The sequence below is a fragment of the Balearica regulorum genome, chromosome 7, assembly GCF_011004875.1.
Source record: "Balearica regulorum gibbericeps isolate bBalReg1 chromosome 7, bBalReg1.pri, whole genome shotgun sequence".
Taxonomy (NCBI): Eukaryota; Metazoa; Chordata; class Aves; order Gruiformes; family Gruidae; genus Balearica; species Balearica regulorum.
The window spans coordinates 24,459,796-24,485,779 of NC_046190.1; the positions used below are offsets into that span (position 1 = coordinate 24,459,796).

At 42.3% G+C, this 25,984-nt stretch overlaps 1 protein-coding gene across 1 annotated transcript; it reads right to left on the reverse strand.

Moving 5' to 3' along the window:
* Window positions 1-25,984, reverse strand: DUSP29 (dual specificity phosphatase 29). The gene is made up of 4 exons (XM_075758613.1): window positions 25,897-25,984; window positions 17,073-17,274; window positions 7,504-7,724; window positions 1-2,785 (listed from the first exon to the last, which is right to left on the reverse strand). Exons 2-4 carry the CDS (start codon window positions 17,255-17,257, stop codon window positions 2,538-2,540), a joined length of 654 nt encoding a protein of 217 aa, XP_075614728.1. The 5' UTR covers window positions 17,258-17,274; window positions 25,897-25,984; the 3' UTR covers window positions 1-2,537.

The window sequence follows — 25,984 nt, forward strand, 5'->3', positions numbered from 1 at the left end:
AGAAATACTCACCTCCAGGCCCCAGAAAACCTTGTTTGAATAGAATTCTGTATGTAAATCAGGTACAAATCCTTCTCCAGTTACAGCAGTCATCAAGCTATCATGCAGGATACAAGAAAGAAAATAACCTGTAACCTGATGGAGGGAAATCATGGTAGATATTTGTTGTATTTTAGTATATCATTTGGTACAGAATTCCTGTCTGTAAGGCTAATGCTAAGAAACACACTTCTGCCATAGAGGTGAGAAAGTTCAGCTTTCTCCATCAGAGCGCGTGAAAGAGCGGGGCTGTGTGTGAAAGGCAGGCTTGTCTGACACAAGGCTGGGAGAGCTGTTGCATGTCTGGATTGTGAATTAAATTGCAGTAGACAGCAAGGTGCTCTGAAAAGGTGCATTTGGAGGTCTATGGAAGTAGATAGAGCCGAGGGACCTCGTCCAAGAATTTTTTGACTCTTTACAGCCACATTGTCACTGGTCATTTATTTTTGGGGTGTGAAGTTAGTTCCTTTGAGTTCTCTTTTTATTTCTGGGTTTTTTTCTGTTGTTTTTTTGTTTTATTTTTTTAGGGGATACTTAATTTGGTAATTACCAGAGTTTGTGTATCTCTCATTAATATTGTTTACATTTTGATGTCTGTTTTGTGGGTTTTAACAATAATTTAGTTGTTTATTGTGTTCTGCTGTCTGAGAATTTGAAGATAAGGTATTGTATTATACAGATAAATACAAATTGTAAGTCAAAAGCATTGCATTATGGGTGCCTGCAGCCTTAGCTACAGTTACTGTTTGGAGAAGAATGATTTATGGGGGTTTGCGCCCCAAAAGGAAGTGAAAGAATAGGAAAGTCTTCACACTAGAGATGCTAAGCCTGTAAAGAGCTGTTAACATCTACAAAAATGATTTAAAGTTGTGCTCAACTCTATTTGATTTGCAGCATATACTTGCAGTTCTCAGTGGCATGTTTCTGCCCTGTGTTCTTGGTTTTTTTTAAAGTACCAAGACTTCTGCAGTCCATAGTGCACCAAAGTGACAAAGTCTTTGTCACCTGGCAAAGACCAAGAGAATTCTCCTGTGCTGTTGCTGGCTAGGTCATTCATCTCGGGCACTGAGGCAGTAAATAGCTCTTATCTGATACACTGAATTAGGCAAAATTCCAGCAGGGAGGGTGATGACTTGACCTTTTTGCAGATGCAAACGTGGTGAACATGGCTTAATTGTGATCCTCCTCTACAGTAAATTTTAAGAATATCAAATACTGCTGAGGTGGCAAAACTGTCATTTCTGTGAAAACACAGTTACTGATAATTTGTATCAAATAGAGCAAATTTAAGTTTAGGCAGAAAAGTAGATCCAGTGTCCCCATTTGTGTATTTGGACTAACTTCTGTCAACAAACACAATTACTAGCAACTCTATTGTAGCACAATAATGTAGTAAGGTGACTAAAGCTGAGACAGGAGGAAACATTTGGTAGTGGTAAATATAAACGGTGTCTGGAAGCACAGCAGCAGCTTTCTCCTGGTTAGTCAGGTCACTGGGAGATATTTTTTAAAGGCTTCACCTGTGTCTCTTTCCTTTTTAATCAAAAATAAATTCTCATTAGAACTAGTTGGTTATTTAGAGGTTATTAGGGCTGCACAAGTTCAATGTTGAACTTTCTCTTAGCAATGTAAAGGACGTCCTATTTTTCTTGTTTATTGTTCTAGCTGTTAGTTTTTTCCAAGTGCAGGAAAACAAGTAGTAACATAATTTTCTCTGGTGTTTGTAGTTTTGTGAACTAGTAAATTGACTTGGATGCTGTCTGTATAGGACCTTTTAAAGTTCAAGCAGTTGAATCATGTAGGAGAAACAAGTTAAAACTGAAACTGTTGAAATGTTATGTGTATGTATCTCTCTGAACCATTGTCCGTTCTGTCTGCTTATGCATCTGACCTTCTCGGGGGTCTTGCTTTGTTTCTAGTTTGTATGGTCTGCTGCAAAGTCCATTGTGAAGACTGGGTAGTTGATCCTCGTCTGGAGGCTTTCTAAACATTGTGCTGCCCTAGATTATTACTGTGAAAGAAGAAATGGAGATGCCAGAAAACGGCACAAAAAGACAAACTGCTGCAAAATCCTTCAGGACTCTGGGACTAAACTTACCAATTCATCTGCGCTGTTACCATCTTGATGTTTTTCCTGCAAATTTTCTCCAGGAATGCCTAGCTCCACTCTTAAATGCCATGTGTTTGGGTTGGGATCAGGATTTTGGGGGTACTCGGCTAGAAGAGGGTTTTCTGCTTTTGTGCTGTGAAAGCTTGTTTTACAGAGGGTAAAATTTATTTGTTGATGCCACAAAAAATTCTGCTAAGGCTGGAACATTGTAAAAAGATGGGTTTTAAATTTGGCTTCCCTTCTTTCTCATCTTGACAGCATTTGAAATGACTTTGTTTTTCCTTCCAAATAACAAATGAACCTTGTGACTGTGTAATTAACTACACCTTCCCCTCCCCTCCTTTTATGGAGTTTCTTTTCCAGTAGCACAACCCTGCCAGGAACAATACTAGATCGTGGTGCTATTCTCATCGTCATCACGTGGTAGGCTGTTTTTGGTGTTCCTCCTCTGCAGTGCCAACGCTATGTCCAGTTCTCTCAGCTGCTTCAAGAAGCCCCGGTTTGGCAAGATGCATCGGTGTCTTGATACTTGCTCAATGGCATCCACTACTGTCATGTTCTTGTAAATCATCAGGTAAGCCAAGACCAGTGTGGCTGACCGGCTGCGACCCATAGCACAGTGAACCAGAACCTTGTCTGTGGAAACCAAGAGAAATGATGCAGAGATGACACTGGGTAATTTCTGTTTTTCACAGTGAAGGTTTCTGTAGTCCCCCTGCTCTGTTTGACAATCTTTACCAGCATTTTGTAAGGCCCATCTTTTTACAGATGGGGAAACCAAGGCTGTAAATCATACTGTAGTAACTGAATGCTATCTACGTCGGAGAGTGCCCATTTAATCCTAAACCAGGTATATTTGAATGTATTTGTGAACAAAGCTTGCAGAGAAGGCCTGGGGGCTGCAGCAAGCCCTGCAGCCTAATCTTGCATGCCTCACAAGCAGTGCGTCTGTAATTCTGTGTTTGGACATAATGTCTGATGCACAAGGGTGTGGGAGGGTTTGGTACGCTGTCGAACCATCCATGAGGATAAATGGTGTGCACGGAGGTGCCTTTGTCAGTTCTACTAGCTAGACAGAAAAGCTAACCGAATTTTGGGTTTTTTTGTTCTGATAGTAATGTCTTTCAGGATCTAGATTGCATCACCTTATGCCCAAATACTTAATTTGTAAAATACAGCTAACAAGGCGTTTTTAAGGCTTAGCAATATTTTTGAGGGCAGAGGATAAGGAGGGCCATAGAAGTTAATAGGCATGTAACCAGGGGATAGAAAGAAACCACCTCTTAAACTGCAGAAAAACTTCTTTAGAAACCTCTGGCAAGTCACCCTTGTGCTGTCACGTTAATGACATTTCCCCACCAGCACCACCTCTCTGTTTTATATGATTATCTCCTCGCAGTAGTGGCTTATCTCGTATATTGTAAATGAAGAGTCTCTACTAATAGTTTTCATCCCTGAATAACTGTACTTCAGGATTGAGCTTTGTGACATTGCTTGGTTTAACTTTGGACTTTCAGAGGCAGAAAGTCCTTGGCTTTAGGTACTAGCGAGGACGTAAGCCAAAGTGGAACCTTCCCAGTTTGCTGTGTCTGGGGAAGGTGGAGGAAGAGAACAGTAAGTGGGTTCAGGTCTGATTGACAGGTTTTGAAACACTTCAAAAGATTTCCAAAAATGATTCAAAGCCCTTGAGGGGGTCTCACAAAGGGTTGAACTGCTGAAGGAAGTAGATTTGGAGCACTCCCTTTAACACCCTGCTAAGCTAAATTGCCACAGGAGAAAAAAAAAATCCTATCAGGGCCAATAATAGTTTATCTCTGTCAGCTATGCCTAGTGAGAGGTGTTGGGTGCAAAGCCATGACTCCTGCCGATTAACTCCTTTGCTTCCAGGCACAAGAGGATGTCTTGGCAAAAGTAGCATTGCTGTGTAATGGATGCGTCGAGAACTGCCAACACTAGAGGATTAATGGTTACAGTCTGCATCCTAATCCCAGCAGATAGTCTTAGAGGCATCTTGGCAAAATTCCAGTCTCTCTGATAACTAAAAGTGCCTCTTCCTCTCCTGGAAAATGATAATCCCTTCTATTATTACTGCAAATATTTGAAACGGATGAAAACTCTCATTTGTTCAGCCCTTCGTGCTTCTCTTTAGAGCTTCCCACCTTGTAAATGGGATGCTGTTGAGGTGATAAAAGACGTGATAGGACAAGGAAGGCTTTGCTTTGTGTGGGTGGCAAGTGCAGGGGATCTAGGAGAAAATGTGCAGGTTTATATTGTGTTAACAAAGGCAAAAAAATGGCTGTACAATTTTCTGAAATGCCTCCTGGTTGTAGGAAAGTCTCCTTTCCTGTATGTGAATATTCAAGATCTGACTCCTGTTACAGCAGAACACAGGGCCATGTCCCCTCTGTACTATTTGGTAGTCTCCTCAGTTCTGGCGTAAGGAAAATCTGAGCCCTCATTCCCCAAGAGGAAAGTCTTTGACCACTTACATCCTTCAGGGTGTGGCTGAATATAAAGTATTAGTTCACAGAGCCAGAGGTCTGCTGAGTGATGACAGGTCCCTGAACTATTTTGGTCACTTGACTTGGGCTTGTGTTTCTTGAAAAATCTGTCTAGATGCAGTCTAGAGTCAGATGGAGTGATGAATGTTGAGGTGTCTTTGGTCAAATGCCTTGGGTCTTTGTCTGGTGTTTCTTCTCACATTGCTTTTATCATCTCAGTCTTTAGTGTATTTTTTCCCATGACCTCTTCGCATGAAAATAAAATGCTTTTCCCCTCTACTTTACATTCTGAGGAACTAAGACACGAAGGGAACATGTACTAAATCTGTAGCATAGAAAGGAACTTTAAAACTTCTCAATGCCTTCCTTTCAGGTTAATCAGGCCCCACTGGTATAAATTTTGAGCTGTCCTGCTGTCTGAATTGCAGTTTTTGGGAAATGTTTATACACAGCTGAATGATAGCATGCATAACTGTGAACAGTTTGAGTTTGCCTCTAAAACTTATCAGTAACTGAGCTACTTTCACTGTTCCTAAGTCCATCTGCCCATCCTTAAAGTCTGCAAATACTGGTCTGATCAGGGACTTTATTCACCATCACAAAGCTTTTGAAGGTTAAGTCAGAATTACTGCATTAGGACTGTGTTTTGACAGCATCCAAATTGCCAAGCTTCCTGGCCTGTTGCAGATATAGAGAGGCTTCTTCATTTGCACAAGTTGTTTCAACAACATTGACTATTGAGCAGCTTCCCAGCAAAAAGCATTGTGTGAAGACATCTATCTAATCAATGAATTTGATCACTTGGCTGTCTGAAGGTCACACCCCAAACAATGTGATAGAGCTGACGCAAATTCATTAATACATACATTCTGGTCACAAAAGTAAAAACTTTTTTTTTTTCCCCACCTTTTCCCTCTCTTTGCGTTTGCTGGATTCTAACACAAAGTAGAAAATGAGTGTAATGCTGTTACTGATCAGTATTTAGGACCATATACTGAAGTTCCATGTTGTTACCACTGGCTACTTACTATAAAATCCTTAATGTTTAGGAGTCTGGATGCTTCAGTCAGGAAGATGCACGCAATAGTCCTTTCATTAGTTTTCTCTCATGAGAAAATTAAGAGCTTGCTCTTTTTCTTCATGAGTATTACAGTAATTTTTTTTTATTGATCTCCATCAGAGAAGATCCTAGCTATCTTGTGTGAAAACCACATGAATGTGGCAGGCAGTGCACAGCTACAGAAATGATTACAGTTGGTGATATCTATTTAGATGGGATTTTTTTTTGTTTTGTAGTTCATCCAGTTGCTCTTTGATTTGGTCTTATGTTTCAGTGCTGGGCTGGTGCTTGATGCTCTCTCAGAACTTCCTGGACTTTGATGTGGTTTTGAAACGAAAAGGTTAATACTCCCTCTGTCCCATCCTTCTCTGCCCAAATATTTATTGTGATGCAAATTTTTTTTTCCTAGCCTTTGCTGCTTCCCTTGTGCTTATTTCTTTACCTCAGCACAGCAGATAAAGGTGTTACAGGGACAGGAGGTGATGGGAAGTGAAGAAGTCTGCATTTCTTATTTCAGCTACTCCAGTCTGATCCTGACCTCTGGCCTGCAGCCATGGCTAGTCACAGGTGCTGATAGTTATCCACTCCTTCCCAAAGGCAGTGCTTCTCACATACTTTTTTTGAAATGCCGGGTACCTTTCTTCACAAGCAAGTAAGCTTCTGAAGCAGTTACTCCTGCTATTAGGACTTTCCTTTTTTTATTTTTTTTTTTTTAAACTGAACTGCTTTCAAGACTTTCTCATGAACGAGGGAAGGGACTGTTGCTGTAGACTGTACTTGCTGAAAGCGTAAAATTGTGAAGACCTGGCTGGGTATTGGGGGCAAGCCGGGTAGGAGAACTGAACTAAACAGCCAAGAACAGAAGCTGACACAAGGTTAGAAACTTGATGTGTGACCCTCTGATATTAAGGTCTTTGTAGGTCAGCAGGAAAGCCTTAAGTTTCTAAGCTGGTTTCTGGGAAAATATCCTGTAGAGATTTAAAAAAAAAAACAACAAAAAAAACCACAAAACACGTGGGGAGAAGGAGTAGGAGTAATATTGAAAGCCAGTGTGAGGCCTAGACTGTAGTGCTTCACATCAGTGCAAAGCTTTCTGACAGAACACTGCTGGAGGTCAGCAAATAATGAATTGTAGTAATCAAGCTGAGAAATTACAAAGGCTTTAACGAAATGTTTCTAGATCTCTGCTCTCAGACTTGTTTCAGTCCCCTGCTGCTTGGAAGATGGCAGAGAGGGAAATCTGTTATAGCTTGGGGTAGATCTGATGGCCAGGTAGGAAGGTGGTTTTTATATTTATAGAGTATATCTAATGCTGCAGAGCAAGAAGCTGTGGAGTGATAGCTTGGAATCTCTGCAGAGCATTCATGTTCCATTCCCACTGCTATGCAACTAATATTCATTAAACCTGTCTTAATAGGGACTAATTTAAGGAAAAGACAGCTAATTCATGGAACCTATGCCATGTCAAGTTGTCTCTGATGTGTTTATGGAGGAGTCAAAACACCAACAAAAAACCTCTGTCATACAGGACATCTTAATGCAAGCTGTGATGTGAACTTCCATCACAGTTCTTGGTAAGGGGCTCTTGGGCTGGTAGAAGCTCTGCAGTGAGAAAAGTCCTAGTTACATCACTACCTTCCTTCAGATGACTTCCCTGTTACTAGTTTTATGTTCTCTGTTAAACTGTATTGGACTCGTTTCATTCCCACAAAGGTGAATGCTGTGCAACTATGCTTATAATCAGATGGAGTAAATACTGTACTGTTTTTAACCCTTTTCAGCACCCTCCTTACTTCTTTCATCCTGAAGTGCAGTATCAATGAATTTAGAAGCTGAATAAAAGAACTGGCTGAGCTTGAAAGTGGGGAGATCATCTGCTTCCACTCCATGGTACTCCACAGTCATGTCGTGATAATATTCTGGTCCTGTGTCCACATTCCGCTGACCATGGGCTGCATTGAGGATGTGGGTGAAGCCTGCCTTCTCAAGGCTGTAGCGATCTAACGCAGTTTTCCTGTTAAAACAAGAGCTGTCATGTAAGTGAAGAAGTTTCTTACCCAGCAAGCCATTAAAAAAAAAAAAAAACACACTAAAAATCTCTGATTTGGTATGTTCTAAATGTTAATGAAACTGATAATGCTTCAAAAATGCATCATGTACCATTGTCAAGCTGTTAAGATACTGTCATTCAGAGTGAATGATCCTTCTGGACTTCATAACTATCTCTCCCAGGTCCTTAGAGCACCTTAAAAATGAATTTATTTTCCTGGCACCTTTGAAATGTAGGCAATACCAGCTTCTATCCATCTTGTACAAGAAGAAACATGAGATACAGAAAGAACGAATTATTTAAAGTCATGAAAGCAAATCAGTGACAGAACTTGAAATAGGACCTATGAATCCTGTTTTCCCCTTCTGTCCCATCACTAGATATTGCAAAACTAATGAAAGACTCAGTGATACGTGAGTAGCAAGATAGTAAGATCATCTGGTATTCAAAAAGCAGCTCTTCATCACTAAAAGAAATTACTGAGTTTTTTTTCTCCATTTCTATTAAAAAAAAAATAATTAAAAATCACCCTTCTGTCGTCATAACTCCCTATCAGGTTTCCTTTTACTCTCATGTTTGGTTAGACAAAAAGAACTAGGTACAGACATTGGATATTAGCCTTCAGTGAAAGCTTAAAGTCATGTATTTAGCCCAATATTCTAATTTATTCTTGCCCTCTCTTCCCTTGGACAAGGGAAGCCAGATAGGAGAGGAAATCCTAGATTTTTTGTGTGCCTAGCACCTACTCTAAATGCTTTCTAGCAGCCTGAAATTCCTCAAAAAGTGCAGAGTTTGTGGAGAGGCATGTAAAAACTTTTTTGTTCCATCATAAAAAGCTTTTAATTTTGGAAAGTTTTCTTCTGGAAAAGCTGTCAGGTTTTTACCAAAATATTACATAGACTTTATTCTGTTAATATATTTTCACATAACTACTGCTGCCATAATGAATTAGTGCATGACATGAAACAGCTTTTTCCAACCAAAAGTACCTCTCTCCATGAATGTTTCCTGAACCTTTCAGTGTGCGAATGCAGCTGCTGCCTGTGGCGGGCTACCTGTTGTGTTTCATAATTCTAGTGGTGACAGCTCAGAATAGCTTGAAGTTGACTCCACCTTCCCAGCCTCTGTCAAAGTCAAAATCCCCCTTTGAGCAGTCGAGAACCTAGTGATTTAGAGCATTTAATGGGAATGTGGCTACTGAAGGTCTTACCTATGTTCTCTCTTATTTAAATTAAGCTTATGGTAATTGGCTGTTCGAAGTAGATTTTTCTCCCTGCAGAAATTCCTTTCTGGACAGGAACGATAATGTCTTGACTCTACTGGCATTTTTGCCATGAAATAATATCGTAAGTCCCCTATGTGACAATTTAATAAAAACTCCAGTTAGTGTGCTGATGCCTGCCTAAGCCCAGTAGACTCTGGAGGACAGAGGAGCAGCAGTATCTTGCTTCTCGTGCTGTGACTTCCCACCTTCACCTCAGGTTAAATAATGCTCACTCCTTCCCTTTGCATTGTTGTTGCTGTGATTGACCTGGAAAGATATTTATTTTTCTCCCTCCTTTCAGGAGGCTCATGCCATAGGATTCTCTTCAGGTGGATATGCTCTATACAATTTGCCGGCCCAGGCACTTCAGTTCTGGACTGTAAGGATGGACAGTACTTCAAAAACAGATTAAATGTCCTGGATGAAGAGTAAAGGGGCAGTGAATAACTACTCCTCTTGGTGTTTTGATGTGCTTGAGGTGAACTACAAGATTCTAGTTTCAAATTAAGTCTTACTTTGTTTTACCTCCCTAATACTGGGATAGAGAAAATATGATTTCCATTCACCAGACTTGGCCCAAAGCATGTATCCAGCAAACAATGAAAGACTGATGGTTTCAGGTCAGAGATCTGTGCTCAACTAGAAACCCTGAAGGGGTGTCCTGCATGCTGAATAGCAAGTAGGACTGCGGTGTACTTAGGGTTGATGGACTGTAGATACTACCAAACTTTTGTTTCTGCAAGCACTGCTTAGGCTAATATATAGCATTTGAATTAAATAATGAAGTTGTTCTGAGCAAGGACAATGTCAAACAATAGGTCGCATGACAATCATTAACATTTGACACTGTTACATTCACCTGAAATCCAATTTTCCTGTTTCCTTGATTAGGTTCTCAGGAGATTGCCTTTTGACACAGTGGGTGCATCTGATGCGTTTGTTTGGCAGTCGCACTTCAATCTTGTTATATTTCTTAAAGATCTCATTTTTTAAGTGTTCAGTGGCCCTGGTGGTTTAATAGGTATTCAGAAAGAAGGGATACTGTCTTTTGCTAACTGCATAAGCAGGCTCCTGAGAACTTCCCCCTCCCCCTCCCAGTCTTGCCTGTAGCTGCATACCGGGAATTTGTGGCCTAGGATGGAATTCATCCTCCTCCTTTTTATTTAATCAATTAAAGGCAAGGCAGCTATGTGTCCATTTTGCATCACAATTTGCATTGGCGCCTTGCCCTCGGCCTGTTAGAGTTTGGGAATATGCACATTGTGCATATTCATAGCAGGTGATCCTGCTTCAGCAGGAGGGTTGGGCTCGATGATCTCCAGAGGTCCCTTCCAACCCCTACTACTCTGGGATTCTGTTACTCCCTCTGTTTCCCATGGCTTGGGCTAGAGATGGAATGAGTAGCAGCAATGGATCGACCTTGAATGCTGTTACAAAAAGCCTGTTGTAAATGCTTAGATGTAACTAAATCATCATCTGTGAAATCTCTGATTTTTAAAGTAAATCATAAGTGTACCAAGGAAATACTTGGAGGGTTATCTACTCCACTGGCTTTGGCACTGAAGAATTTACACTGTTTTCCTCAAGGCTTGGGATAGGGTGATTTTAATTGATAATTATATTTTCATAAAAGATATCTTTACTGTTCTTTCAAAAATTTTCCTTTTTTTTTTTTTTTTTTTTTTCTTCCCCTTGTAAACCTTTCTCCAAAAGCCAGGCAAACAGCCCAGCTGGACCACCACTTGTCTTACTGCCTCGGGTTTGTCTGCTTTTTCACTCCCATCCGCTGTTTCTTTACCTCGCCTATGGATCATAAATACTATTGGGCAGGGGTGGCCTGAGCTGAGACTCTGACACTGCCATAATACAGACAGTTAAACTTGAGGTCATGCTGTGTCTGCAGCATGTTGTTTGCCAGTTAACAGAGAGCAAGAAACAGGCTGTGAAGCTCTCATATAGGGGGACCCATGTAAATGGAAATGTTACTGTGCCGCTTGGACCGGCTTTAGCCATCAGTGAACTCTGGCTTTGTGTGAAGGACTGGCTTGCTTTCCAGCCTCACCTGACTCTGTAGTGTGGATGCTGTTGTGGAAGCATCCCTCATTATCTGTGCAATCAGAGCCTAATTTGTGTGTGTGTGTGTTTCATTATGCATGATACTCCTGGTTACATCCCAAGGAGAGGGGAATGCTTTTGGTCTTCCTTGCAGTTTTTACCGTGCCTGAAGTATCAGTATTTTAGATGGAGTAAATCAAGCAGAAATATCTGCAAATATCTGATTGGTTGAGGTGACTAATAGCATAGGATCATTCAGGGGTATATGAATCATATGCCTTATTGGAGGATTTATAGCTCTATTTCTAATTCACTTTCAGCTAGAAATGGCACAGATTTTTTTTTTTCCCTTGCAATTGGCTCACTACCAGAGTTTAACAGTCAGGCTAGCAATATTCCTCTTTTTTCCCCCTCTTTGGGTGCTGCTGTTTCCTAATAAATTGCAAATAATATTTCTGTTTTTGTGATTATGGTTGAATTTTAAGTATCCATGTAAAGAAGTGTTTGCTACAAATGCCAGTGTAGGTGAAGCCAGAAACATTTGACTACTCTTGCGATTGTTTTCATTTTGTGTATCTCCACCATCTGTGCTATTAGCACTTGATTTCCTTTTACATGGTGCAACTGTGGCCTCCAGTGTCTGCCTTGAATGTGTTCCTGTGCAGAGAAGGTGAAGCGTGGCACTGGGAGATAACAGTGAAAATTTCAGTGTAATTCCATTTAGTAAGAGATGAACTGGGTAGATTGGTCCCATGTAAAAACTCATCAGCTCTTCAATTCAGAGCACATAAACATATGCTGAAAGTTAAGCATACCCAGAAGTCCTCCTCTCTGTAGCAAAGCATGTTAAGCAAAAGCTCAGTGCTTTACTGAATCAGACCCTGCATTTACTGTAGGACAGTTGGACTCATAAACATGTTTTTAAAGTTCCTAGCCAAGGGGGAGTACTTTGATATGGGAATGCCATGTAAATGGCGAAAATTTGAGATAAAATCTCTCTCACATAGGGATATATTGATAATAACAGACTACCACCAAGAGGGAGAACTGACCCGAATAAAAATGTCATCCATTTTCAGATGATTCCCAAAAGACTATTTACATCCCTTGGGTTGTACAAGGGCAAGTAAAGGGCTTGTCCAAAACTTTAACTGTGCCTGCTGTCAGTTTTAAAGCTAAGATTCATAGCATTAAAAGCAAATGCTGCAGCAAACTGTGCCGCCTTCTGGAAACAACAACGTAAGTAGTTATAATGTGAAAGAAAATCCTTTCAAGTTGCTGTCTCCAGTGTACCAAATCCCTTCTCTCTCTTTTCAAAAATACTGTCATACAAGCTTTAGTCCCAGCTGCTTTCATCAGACAGATGCCCAAACCAATGGAGTTGCAAGAGAAGGGAAGACAACTTGGAAGCACTGCAGCCTGCACCTCCACATCAAGTATTAAGTATGTTAAAAGCGGCTAACAAAGGGAAGAGATGGCAGCTCATGATGAAAACCCAGGTGCATCTAAAGGAAGAGGAAGTAACCTCTGAAGCCTCGTGAGAATGTGGGCAGAGCAGCTCCCACCACAGGTAAATCAGCACCTCGTAGCTGGTACTGGTCAACCAGACGAGTGGTATGCTTGTGAGCTCTAGGTAGAGCCAAGTCTCTTAAGCTTCGTATGAAGGTTGAGCAATGCAAACCTGTTTCAGTATAGACTATTAAAGCCACAGATTGCTGTGACCCAGATTGACAAAACACAAGGAAATCTGAGGCAACACGTTACTAGAAGAGGAATCATCTCTTTCAAACTTTTCCATTTTCTTAAACGGTGAAGGAAAGCTCGATGCTGGATGATAATTTACCAGATGGTCAGTGTCAGAAAGAAGCTTCCTGAATATAGGCAATACTGACACTTTCTTAAGAAAATCTGGCAGTTCTCCCTCCTGAGGAGAGATGTTGAGAATTTCCAATAATACTGACCCAATTTCCTTTGGTAACTCCAGCACTGAGGCAATCTATAGATAGCGTAGCATTGTATCCCCTTTTCCGTCTGAGGTGTTGCTCCATTTCTGTAGGTACCTCCTGTTCAGTGTGAATTAGAAGAATTTTTAGTTACCACTGAAAATACTGAACAGGATCTTCGTAATATGTGGTACAAAAGTTTTAGTAGTCCGCTTTCCTCTAGCCCAAAAGGGTAGATGTTGTTTTTGTAAGTGATACAACATAGATACAGGAAATACCTCTCTGCTTTCTGTACAGCAAAGTCATCAAACCCATGTGCTGTAGTCAGTTCCTGGTCTTGACTTCACTCACCAAGTGTTAGAAATACAGACCTATATAGGTCTGACCTATAGACAGAGATATGTTGTGTGGGGAATAGTTACTTGTCTTGGAAATGGTTGCTGCTTGAGGAGGTTTGTGGTCCAGTGTTACAGATCTGATTTTTCTGGATTGTTAAACTGCTGTTACAGTCAGCCAATTCTCATACTAACAGAGTTGAAACTCTGTCCTCAAGAGTGTTGTTACAATCTAAATCTGCATACACTCCTATTTTTGTATGATTAATACTGGTGTAGATCCTAGGAGTTCATAATGCTAAACAGTGGGAGGTAACTATTTGCTACCATGAGTGAGTCCCATCTGTTTTCTTCTAGATCAGTATAAATTGTCTTTCTACTTAATTACTTGGGAAAAGCCATACTGTATTGTTTTTCTGGAGAAAGGGAAGAGGAGAGAACGAGTTTTAGTTAAGCATATGTGTATAGTTTAGTTATATATTTTAATTATCATATATCCCAGTCTGTAGGTTTGAGCTACTCGTGTGTCTTGGTGAACCTTACCTGTGTTAATTCTCATGACCGTAAGTCCTGGGGCTCAGCTGGAGGAATCACAGACCATAGCTTTCTTGAAGTGCAAGCTCAGCTCAGCTGCATATCCAGAAAGTTATTTTTCATATTTAACCTGTAAGGAATTAGACTCCAGAAGGCTTCTTTTCCTCTGGGAGTCATTTGAGAACACAGAAAGACCTGAAATTTTGATCAGGCTTTAAATACTAATGAGAGCTAGAGGATGGTTAAGATGAAAGCAAAATCTGGGGAGGCCTTTGTCTTCAGCTAAAATATTATTTGAAATTCAGCAATGTGGAACCATGAACATCATCTCAGGTAATAAGGCGATCACTGAAGAGCTGCAAGAAGAAACTACAAGCTGCAAAACTGGCAGAGATTTTCCACATGCCTGCAGTGAACCAAGCAGGCTTGGGATTAGCCAGTGAAACTGCCCGTGTAAGTAACCTGGTGCCCAGTGCGAGAAAGGAGCAAGACAAAGCTGCTTGCTGTCCCTTTAGAAGGCTTCTGGATGTGAGAATGATACATGCAAGCACTGATCCTGGTAGCAGATGAATCAAAATCTTGGCAAGGCATGTTTTATTCCTATCACTGGTCTGTCTCCTACAAGTTCCAGTGTCTGGTCTTTAAAAGTCCTTGGAACTTGCTGGAGGAAAATTTCAATTGGAGCTGAACACAGCATGTTATATTTTGAGGCTTTGATTATTCTGGGCCTGACAGGCTCATGGAGATTTCATTGCCTCTGGGCAACATCTGCAGCGAAGCCTTGTAACAAAAGGATTGAGTGGCCTCACAGGGCTCCTTGATAGCCTGTATTGCATTAGAAGGAAGATGTGGTTACGTAGTCAGGGTAATTAATTAGCATTTCCATAAGCAGTCACAAGTCCTGTTAACCTTGTAAATGCAGGAGGCAGGAATGAAGCACAGATGTGAAGGCTCTGAAGATAAACTCTGCATGTGTGTGTTCACTTGATTTTTGTTGATGAGCTCCACTAAATTCTTTCAAGATCAACCTTAATTTAGCATGGCTGAGGATGCAAATACACCCAACATCTGTTCATGTCTCCATGGCAGCTCTTTGGCGACCAGTGCTACAGTAAGATCTTAAAATAAAACAATACAAAACCCCCTGCCACACTGAAGGGGGAAGCTGTTGGTCAGAAGTAAGATGTGGAGCTGGCCTAGGAAAAATGTAGGTGTCCCTGGACTTTGCCTGCTTCAAATCAAATTTTTAGTTGTGGTAATGAAAGCTGCATTTTGCCTGTGGACCAGTTCTCATCTCAGTCTTTCTGCTACTGGATGTCAAGTTTGCCCTTATCTGGCTGACAACAGTCACTCTCCTGCAGGAAGCCCCATTTTCTGGGAAGTTTTATTTCAGTTCACCCCTTCTCTGCTCCCCGCTTCTTTATCCTTCTCAATTGGTTTTCTCATTCCTTTGTCCCGGTCACAGCGGGGGACTTGTTTCCCCTTGAAGCACCATTGCTCTTCCTCCTGACTTAAGACCCATCCCCTGCAGAAATAAGAAACTGCCCAGTGTACGTGGGTGCAGCTCTGCCTCTCAAGAAACTTGTTTTTCGGTTCCTCTGGTTAGTTTGTACAGAGTGCGGGTGCGAATTCTAGTCAGAGCTGTGCCTCCTAGCATTTATTAAATACAAAGTGTAACAAGCCGCTGCTACAGGAACGGTCGATTACATGAAGGAGTCAGTGCCTGGTGTCCTGGGCTGGGAGACTGACTGTCCAAAGGCTTGTCTCGTTAGATCCCTTTGCTCAGACGGCAGAGCCGTAGCTTCATCAAAGAGTTAAGAGGGAAATTATTCTACTGGCTTCATTCAGGATAATTCTGCTGGTGACTTTGAAGAAGGAAGTAGGAAATAAATGCCAGGAGAGGCTGTTCTTTACCCTGAATCTTGAGTCAGAAATATCTAACAAGACGGGCAGGGTAGGATGGGGAGAGAACAACTCAACCCTGCTTTCCTTTGCTCCTCAGTCATTTTGCCAGGCTCTTCCCATGCCTTAAAATATTTTTTTTTTTTTTTTTGTTTTCCCCTCTGTCTCTAAAGTGGGAGCCCTGGCTTGGTTAAAGCCCAGAACTCTTGTGTGTCTTTCTGTTGCCTCTGGCGCCACATAAGTAATTGGTCGATGATATTAGGAGACTTGTAATGTTCAAAGCTGTATATCTTTCCTCTTTTATAAGCTGGCAACAGATGAATTTTAGGGCCTTTTAAAAAAATTATTGAGAACTTTGGAGCCAGTGGGGCTCCTGCTTGTGCCTTACAGTGATGATGTAAAATAAATGTCATGTTAGTGAAGGGTGTAGAGGAAAATGGGAAGGGGACCAATAATGCCTAAGGGGTAAGAAAAGCTTTCTTGCTCTGCTCAGGGTTTGGGTTGGGAGATTTTCTGATGGCATGTCTCCTCGCTGCAGCAGTCATCCCTGCCTGTCAGAATAGGCTGTTTCCAGCTTAGTCCTGTGCTCAGCAGAGCTAAGTCTGTTTTGTGGGTTTGGGTTTTTTCCAAATCACACTTGGTCTGATCAGAGAGACACATCTCTGCAGCTTTGCCTTCCACAGGGTTCTGTTTGTTTTAATCTCTTGAGCAATTTGGAAATGCAGGGTACTCCATGTACACAAGCACAGGCTTGGAGATGCAGAAATATCACTGCGGGTTGAGCTGTCTCTTCAGTCACTTTTCAAGAATTACATTTTAGGCTTAAACCAACTTAATCTGCAGTCGAGCCATGGGGGCCGTGCCCTTCTGTCAGTGTAACCGTGGCAGGACTTTGAGATACATGACAAATTGCTCCTTGAAATGAGACAGTTAAAAATGGATGGTGAGTAGCTCGAACCTCTGCAGCCTACACTGGTGCCACGACTGCTCCTGTTACTCGGCCTTTAACAGCGGACCCTGCTGCACAGCAACCAACACTGTGTGCCCGTACGTGTAAGGGCCATGCCAGGCTCTGATTGCTCTGTCGAACTCTGGCATCTGTCAGTAGCTCATCAGATCACATCATCACTGCTAAATACTAACAAATGGGTAGGAGGAAGAAAGAAATACCTTGCTGTGGTGAGCTGTACTTAGTACAGCTTAGTCATCGCCTATGTAGAAGAGATGTACTATGTACACTTACTCATCTGCTATGTAGAGAGGTACTATGTACACTTACTCATCTCCTATGTAGAGGTTGGGCCAAACTTCATTGACATGAGTGTACTTCGGGCATCCTTTCCAGAAGAGTCGCTCTAATTCAAATGCACCTGGGGTACAGTAATCTTCATCAGGATCCACTTTGATTGCTGTGTACGCATTTTTCTTCGCAGCGTTCAAACTTGCTGATGACATCTTGTCCATGGAGGATGTGCTAGTGTCTGGAATGCAACCAAAACAGAATGTTGACCTGAGGAAGCAGAAAGCAAGTTCTGCTCCGGCTGTGGGACGCTGGGAGCAGCGCTGTCCAGGTGCGATCAGGCTGGGCCTGCTATGGGGTTGGATGTACCTGCTATGGGGTTGGATGTACCTGCTATGGGGTTGGATGTACCTGCTCTGTGGCACACAGACTCACATCGGGATTTCTGCCTCCCCTGAACTAGGCGAGGAATGCTTTGTCAGACAAGCTTACCAGCAATGGGAACAAAAGCCAAAGGTTTGTGAGCACTGAAGTTCGGTCTCCACTGGGAATTTATTTCCTGGAAAATCCACAAAGGATTTGGTAGGTCTAGCAGCCTGATCCAAGGGATCTAGAGCAGCTAGGGGAACTGAGTGGGGGAAACTTAAGATGTTTCTTTATGATTGTGAATCTCCTAAAAGCTTTTCTTTTATGTGATTTTAGCAGGTCAGGGAGATTGAATGTGTCCATTCAGGTGAATGCTGGGTGTACCTGTTCTACTCTTTCACGATCCTAATGGAGCCCTGCATGCTGAACTTCACAGGCTTTTTGCAGGAATGAGTTTGCTTTTTTGCAGCACCACTGACTGACAAAATATTTTTTTAGCCAGGATGGTCTCAAAGACTTCCTGCTTTTCAGGTTCACTTTTTCTTTTTTAACCTAGTGAGTAGGAAGGAGCACTGATAAACAGATTATCCTGTAGCTAAAATCAGAATATCGTTAATGTTGCCAAACCCAACACCCTTTGCCTGGCCATGCTGTCAGGGCTGTGTTGCTCAGAACTGACAACCTTGATGTTCGAGCTATCTGCTAGTGTTGAACCCTTTGGTGTCAGCTTTATGCATCTCTTGAGGCCACAGATTCTCTCCTGTTTGCTGTGATTTCCTCAGCTGCTGTCCTGATTGAGGCTTTCCCCTGTATTTTCCCTCAGCTGTGGAGTCGGCAGTTACAGCCCAGTTAGGTCGTCTCTCTCCTCCCCCACTTGCCAAGGCTGGGCTTTACCCAGGAGCTGAGCACTCTGGGCACTGACCCGCAAGCAGCAGGACCTCGGAGGGCAACCTGGAGTTTTCACAAAGCTGGTGAGTGAAGTTAAAGGCCAGAGGCTAACTTTTGAGATTCGACACCTCCCCCATCCATGCCATAGGCCATAACTATAGGTTTGTAAGAACATTCTTGTCTCTTAATCAGGTGAGGTTTTTGCATCCGTGTTTAAGTCTCCTAATCCCCTGCAGCTGAAGTATTTTAGGTAAAAGCCCAGTGAAATAACTGTGATACAGACACCCTTGTACCAGCTGCTGCAGGTGCAGCTCAAGTGTGGCACTGCACTGGCCAGTGGTATCCCCACGCATACAGTGTTGGGTGCATTTAGGTCAAGGGGTTTTCAGATTATTTTTTATTTTGATTTTTTGACTACTTGAAGAAAACTTTGCAGGGGGAAAGCTAAGGTACAGTACAATCATGTATTCTCAGTAAAGAAGAAGAAGCAAGGGAGTGATTGACAAGTAATAAAGGTGTACATGAGAGCTTTTCAGTCCAAATTAACAATGCTGGAAATTCTGCACACTACCAGACAAATACTGAGGTCGCAGATCCAGGCACAATGTCGGAGAAGGATTATTTTGAGGGACATAGGTGTTGTAATGTCTCCTTCTGGTTTTCTTCTATGAATTTGCACATTACTGAAGGCAAAGCATGTTTTGTTCTGCAAGTGGTCAGCAGGAAGATAAACTGCTCATGCAGCTGATCATCTTCAAGCTACAGCAAACCTCTAGGAACTAGAATTTGGGGCTGGCCACACGCCTGACCTCCTATTTACCCTGTCGACAGTTGTCACTTAACCATCTTCCCCTCTTGTCCTCTGAAACAAGTTTCCCTTTTTTCCGTGTTGCCAGCCTTCTGCTGCAGACTTTGCTCCATCTCGCTGTTGGGTCTGTCTTGTTTCTCCTGCTGGACTCCCTGATGTCTCAGGGCAGAGGTTACTCCTGTCTCTCATCCCCTTGAAGGGAGAAGTTGAACCTTGCAGTTCCATAGGAGACTCGTAACAACAAGAAGCAGAGTTGAGCTTGATCTTATGAAGTATGTGAGTACAGCCTGCCAAAAATCCACCTTTCTTGCAGGCGACAAATTCTGTAGTGGCTCCCACAATTTTTTTTGTGTTGGCTGCTGGTGAGGTTTGTGTCCTTTTAATTATAAAAATCTGGCTAGTGGCTTCATGCAGCTGTTGTAGAGCTCTCCTGCAAGCAGGATGGCCATTTTTCACTGACATCCCATGTACCCATGGGGTTTGTTTCCTCACTTTGGGCTCTTTTGTGCCTGTCATGTTCTGTTTCTCTGCAAAACTTGAAAAAGCCAAATGATTCCTGTTTTCCTACTCCAAAGCTAGGCAAGATTGTGGAGCCAGTTTTTGTTTGGCACATGTACACCTTTGTTCAAAAATTGGCTTGCTTTCACTGGCAAGGGGATCTATCTTTCAGCCAAGCTTCCTAAAATATGATGATGATGTTTAGCTAAGTGGTCCTCTGTTGAGATTTGTATAGGCCTCTGAGAATTCCAGCTTCTAGGAAATTTACCTTGGGCTCGGTCTTATGTGCCTCTGAGTAGCACCAAGTCCCATCTCTGTGCCCCCAGGAGCCCCTTTTTCCTTCCCCTACCAGAATTATGCTAATTCTACATGCAGACTCAACAGCGTAGATAATGTTAGACTGTCAGAGATACAAATCTAATACAGTCTGACTTTGGGAGTGAATAGGCGGTTATCTAGCACTTGATAAGAACTGTTATTTGTCTAGTAAGGCATTATCTTAACTGAGAGCCTGTTGCCTTGATGCTGAAGGACTGGCTGTGCTTTTATTCACGGCTCCATGAAATGGGAGGGGAGGAAACAAAGGAAAGAAGAGAAAGCAATGTAATCAGTAATCACGCTCGGTGGCCGTGGCACATTGATTTGTTACACCAATAGTCCTGTTCCTAGGCTGCAGACCTCAAAACAGGGCAATTACATCTGCAAATGATCCTTTGTGGTACTGTAACACCGTCTCAGTTTGAAGCTCGGTTAGCACTCTGAAAGTTAGACCTCTGCTGAGAAATACTCGTTTCTGTCTGTCCTGGGAAGCCATATGCTCCCTGAACTTTCAAGTAAGCTCTGCTCTTTTATGCCTTGCCAATGTTATCTGCTGCAGGGATTTTTAAATTGAATTAGAGCACAGGAAAGCATCAGCTGAAATTCCTCTAATAAATTATGTATTTCAGATTTGTCTCTAGACTAAGTAAGAAGTAACAGAGTTTAACTAGGAGGAGGGGAAGGGGGGAAAAAGGGACTGGTTTGCTACTTGAGCTCCGGAATTAATTGCCATGAAGCGTTTGGTTGGGGAGAGGACAGAAAGGCTTGTCTCTTTCCAGGAACCAAAGATGTCTGACCTCATCTCTTATTGACTGTTCTGTGTACGCCAAATGGAGCTGAGGGAAGACTGTTCCCTAGGCCTGCCCTCTTTGATTAAAAAGTGAAAAGTGGATTGGAATTTTTTTTTCTAATTGTTGTTCTTAATGCTGTTGTGGATATAAGGATGATTGTTTGTCTATATAAGGATGGCTGTCTAGCACAAGCCCAGGCAGGGAAAGCTCAGATTTCTTTTGCAGATCTCTGGGGAGGGGAGACCGTCCCTTGCAGGGTGTTGTCCCGATGCAGTTGGATGGCAGGGTTACCCCAGCACAGGCTCATGGGAGCAGTCTCCCACCCCTTGTGGTGCTTCTTTTGGGCTAAAATGCTTTGCCTTACAGGCTGGTTAGCGCAGGCTGAATGATGTACCAGGGCAGCTTTCCTGTACCAGCTTCGCAGTCGCTTCATGGCACCACACCGTGCTGGGACACGCAACCTTGGATGTGAAAGCTCTCTGGAGCAGGGATGGTCCTCGTGCCCTATGCATAGGGGACTCTGCACCCTGCTTGCTCCTGGAAGTGCTGCTCCAGCTCAGGACAGCCTTTCTTGTTTCATGGAGGAGGGATGAAGAGGAGAGTCAGCTAGCGGGAACTGCCGCTCTCCCAGAGAGGTTCTGCTCGGCAGGAAGCTTTGACCCCAGCTTCGGGGGGTAGTGAGGAATGGAGCCCTGCATCTGGGCCAGGAGTTCCCTTCCAGCGGGGCAGAGCAACCTGTGGCTCGTCCCACTCTTCCCCCACGCCCAAGCCACGGCTCCTCTCTGGCTCTCTGCCGTGCGATGCCGAGGCCTGCCCGTGCGAGCTGCCGAGGCCTGCCGTTGCCCCGCTGCACCCACCCTGCGCTGGCTGGTCAGCAGCCGAGGGCCGGGTCCGCCTCATGGGACCGGGGTAGGATGCTCAAGCCTGCGAGGTTTTGTCTGCCAAGCCCGGCATCCTGCGGGTTCTGCTTCTCGATCCAGCCTGTGCGTGTAACGCTGAACTGCCGGTGCTCACCAATTATGCTGTCATGGACTTAAGTGTATTATCAGAACGAGGATGATAAAAATTCAGTCATCTGCATTTTTATACCCTAATCTTTCTCTTCATAAATAAGACCAAAGTGCATGTTATCTAATGAATTTTATTTGTTAATCACTTGGATGGCTGGAATATTTCTCCCCCTTGGGTTATATGTATATAAATGAAAATATTGTTAGTGATTTCACAAAATGGTAATTCAGAATAATGGAGAGTTAATCCTCTTTTCATTAGCGAGCCACTTCAGGACATACACTGTAGCAAATTACACTGCATTTTAAGTCGTTCTCAAGTGCTGTGCACTAGAAAAAAAACATTAAACTATTTTTGCATTGATAGAAGTAATTGTGTGGCTAATTTGGATAAGCAGCATGCATTAGGCGCAGCAAAGGAATCTCTTCTTTATGTTCACTATCCACTCTACAGCTGCCAAATGGAATTTCTCAGAGCTCTTTAACTTTTTTATTTTATTTTTTAACAAAACAGGGAGGGAGGAAGGAAAGTGCAGGGGAAAAAAGGAAAATCTGCAAGTCTGTCTGCTGTTTAATTCAGAGAGTAAACACAGTCTAGTGGCTGGAGCAGTGATATGGCAGTGAATTATTTCCTCTCTGCACCTTGTTCTTGAGTCCCTTGATCTACTCAAATTAACCCAAATTTTCCAGGAAAGCCCTGGGAAGTCACAGAACATAGTGGCCCATTTTCAATTGTGTTCAGCTGGAGGGATGGGCCTCCCCCACCCCAAAATTTGTAGAGGCTTAATTTAATGCTTTTGGAAACATCAGCCATGTACAGCTTGGTAATCCCACAGATGGGGAGACAGAACTGAGGTTCATATCTAGAGGTGAACGTTAGAGCTTCAGTGGTGATGTGTATGTTTCTAATGTTGGTTTTCCAGATGTGGTGGAAGTTTCTGAGGACTCTGAGACTGAAAGCTATAGGTCATTATCTACATAACAAAATACTATGTTTCTTAATATTTTTGGCTCAACATGCTGTGGAAGCCTTAGCGCTGTGTATAAAGATGCCAAACAATTTGGCAAGGTTTATGCCTGGGAGTTAAGATCCAAGTCAGCTGTAGAGATTTAAAAGAGAGAAAAGAAAGAAGAAGAAAAGCAGGCATGCACAGAAAAGGATTGCATTTGCCTTTGTCCTTTGCAAGGACCTACGTACCCTCTCCCCTTTTCTGCACCCCTCCCTGACCCAGGGGGGTTCCTCCATCACTGCTGTTGTCCCAAGCGTACGTACCAGAGTACCAGAGCCCACTGCCACGCGTATGCTGCCAATTTGCAGCTGTGTTTGTGTGCCTGAGGCTACGGATCCCCAATAAGGTCAGAGCCCAATGGTGTGGATACAAACATGCAGCGAGAGAGGCTAAACAAATCAAAGGTGGGAAGAAAAATGGAGACAGGAGATAATTTTCCTCGTTCTTTCCTTCAGAAGGAACAACTGTAATCCTGTTAGCTGTTCTGTCCTGCCTGACATAGGGCACAGGGCTTGTTGCCTTAATGCCTGCTTCAGTCCATATTTATATAGCAGAATAGTTTAAATTCTTTACCACCCATGTTTCCTGCTTTTGGGAGTTTTCCCAGCCCATATGACATCAATCACCTGTGCTAGTGGGGCTTTTGATGCTGCTTTTATTAAATTTAATTTGGTGTGCACAGGTGTACCAGCCTCAGTTTTGCACTTGGAGAGTTGTCTAAAAGCTGCTTCTCCCTGAAAATACCAAGCAATCAACAATTCTTCTGGTTTACCTGGGAATTGAAGGTTTTCAGCATCCAGCAAACACCTAAATATATAACCTAGTTGTAAGTGTGGAGACAGATTTTAATCTTATTCCTGTTTTGATGCTTTCAGATTTTGCTTCCTACCTCTTTCCTCATGACAGCTCTGAAAAAGGAGTGGAACTGTGATATCTTCAGGGTTTTTTTTCAAGATGCCAAGGGAGGGAAAGAAAATAACCAAAGCAGACTATCTATCTGTCAGCTCTGGGTCTTTCATGAGAAGTCTACAGAAGTAATGACACTTTCAGTAGACCTTATGCTCACACCAGTGCAGTAGGAGATAAACATGGCACCCTTGAAATTAGCCAGTGGTTTGACCCTGAAGCCTGGGGACTGAATTTATCTACTGCCACAAATACTAAATTTGAAAGAACAACAATAAAGTTAATTATGATTAAGAAATAATTTTTGTGCATGAAGTGCTTGTTACTGAGAAATGATTCCCATTTTCTTTTCTGGTGTTGTATGGAGAGCCAACTTATTTGAATGTTTTTATTTATCAGGTAGAATTCAACACCAGTGAAATCAGAGGACATCTATCTTCCAGAAGGTCCAAACCTGAGACCTTCTTGGGTTTCAGACAACTGGAAAAAATACTGCTTTTGTTTTTATTTACTTATTTCTTTCAGTTTAATAAGTACCTTATCTAAGACCTTTGTGGAGAAACAGTGTCTGTAACAAGTGTGTACAAGAGATGGAAGTACCTGAGAGAAGGTAAGGATGGAGCATACCAATTCTCTTACACTTTCAAAAACAATGTGCAAAAGGCTTGAATGCAGTTTACTACCCTCTGTCCAGGTAAGCACTCTCTCAGTGCTGAAGGCAGACAAAAATCAGCTTTAATGACTGAGGGTCTCCAAAAATAGTGAGAGGGGATCTATTAAGCAAGTTCCTGAATTCTTAAGAAATGTTTTGTTCTTCCATTTCCAGCCAGCATGCCAGGTACATACCTTCCTTCAGGGTGAAAAAGTACTTACTCTTTTTGAGTATGACTAAGCAGAGCGTTGTTTTATAAACTGGAAAGTTCTCCTTGCAGAAGCCAATGCACATGCTGTCTGGAGCACAGTGTTTGCACTTGGGAGGAGGGTAAACAGCACTTCGGTTTCTAAGCTTTTCATGACGCAAAGTACGTGAACTGAGAGTTGGTTAGCTGCAGTAAGAAAAGCTTGCTTTGTTGGATGATTTAACTAAACAAATCTAAAAGTGCTGCTCCCTGATATGCCATCCCCGTGACGTTTTGCTCAGACTCCAAACGCTGGCAATACCAGGAGGAGCTGGACGCTTTCCTGTGTAACCTGGCACTCGCTGTGCCCCAGGGTACTGCAGTGAAGTACAGTGCTGCAAAGGTTCCTTGGGTGGCTTTTTTCCCCTAACACTAGACCAAAAAAATGCATTTTCTACAAATACTTCCTGGGAGGGAGGAGTAAGTCCTTTGAAAAATCTTTCTCTGAGAGAGCCCTAAAAGAATTAAGCCAAGTGGTGCATGTACATCCAAAACTGGAAATCCCTGAGGTACCTGTAGTATACATGAGTGCAGAATAACACAATCCCGTGTTCCTTATTCCTGTCCTAGTCTTCTTCAAAAACTGTCGTTTACTTTGGTTCCTTTATTTTACCCCTGCATTCTTATGCTTAAAGTGTTCAGGGACTGTAAAATAGTTCATCCAATGCAATTGTATTTAAACAGTTTAAAACCAGAAGAATCATAGCCTCTGTGCAATTATTTCTCAGACCCTCCTGCTGTGAATATTCAAAACTAACCAGCTATTTCAATGAATTTCTAAGCCACTGATGACTTTTTAAAAACTTATTTTTGCCCTCATTCTTTATTGTTGACTGAACTAGTTAATTTGAAACAGATTAAGTTGAGATTTCATTAAATATTATGAGTACCCAAAGAAACTTAAAACACGGCGTCATCTGAGAGAATTGTAATTCAATTGGAAAAGTTAGATTTGACTGGAGGGTGGAGCAATTATCGAAGAGTAAGCAAAATATTCTGGGATGAATGTCACAAAAGCTTGAAAAATTGCATTTTCATTCTTAACTTCTAAAATGTAACTTGAAATTATCTCTAAGATAAATACAGTTTTGGCACTTCATCTCCTATTTTATAAAGTCATTTTTGTAACATGACCAAATTGTGGTCTTTTTTTTTTTTTTTAAATTATACTTTCAAACCCTCTTTGACTCTGCAATAATTTTAAGCTTTTTTTTCCCCTTTTTTTCTCTGCAACAAGTTTATGAAGTTATCGATTACCTCAGAAAGTCAGCCAGCTCTCAGCCGTCTCCTTGGTTTACTAAGCTGGGTTATAAAAGGAAGCAAAGGAGCACAAGAAATACAGCAGAAAATGTATATTGCTTAGCCTTACCTGTAAGCTTAGGGGGGTGCTCTGGGTAGCTGGGTCCTGTGAAGTGTGGCAGAACGACAAAAGAAATCTTACTAACTTTGCAACTACA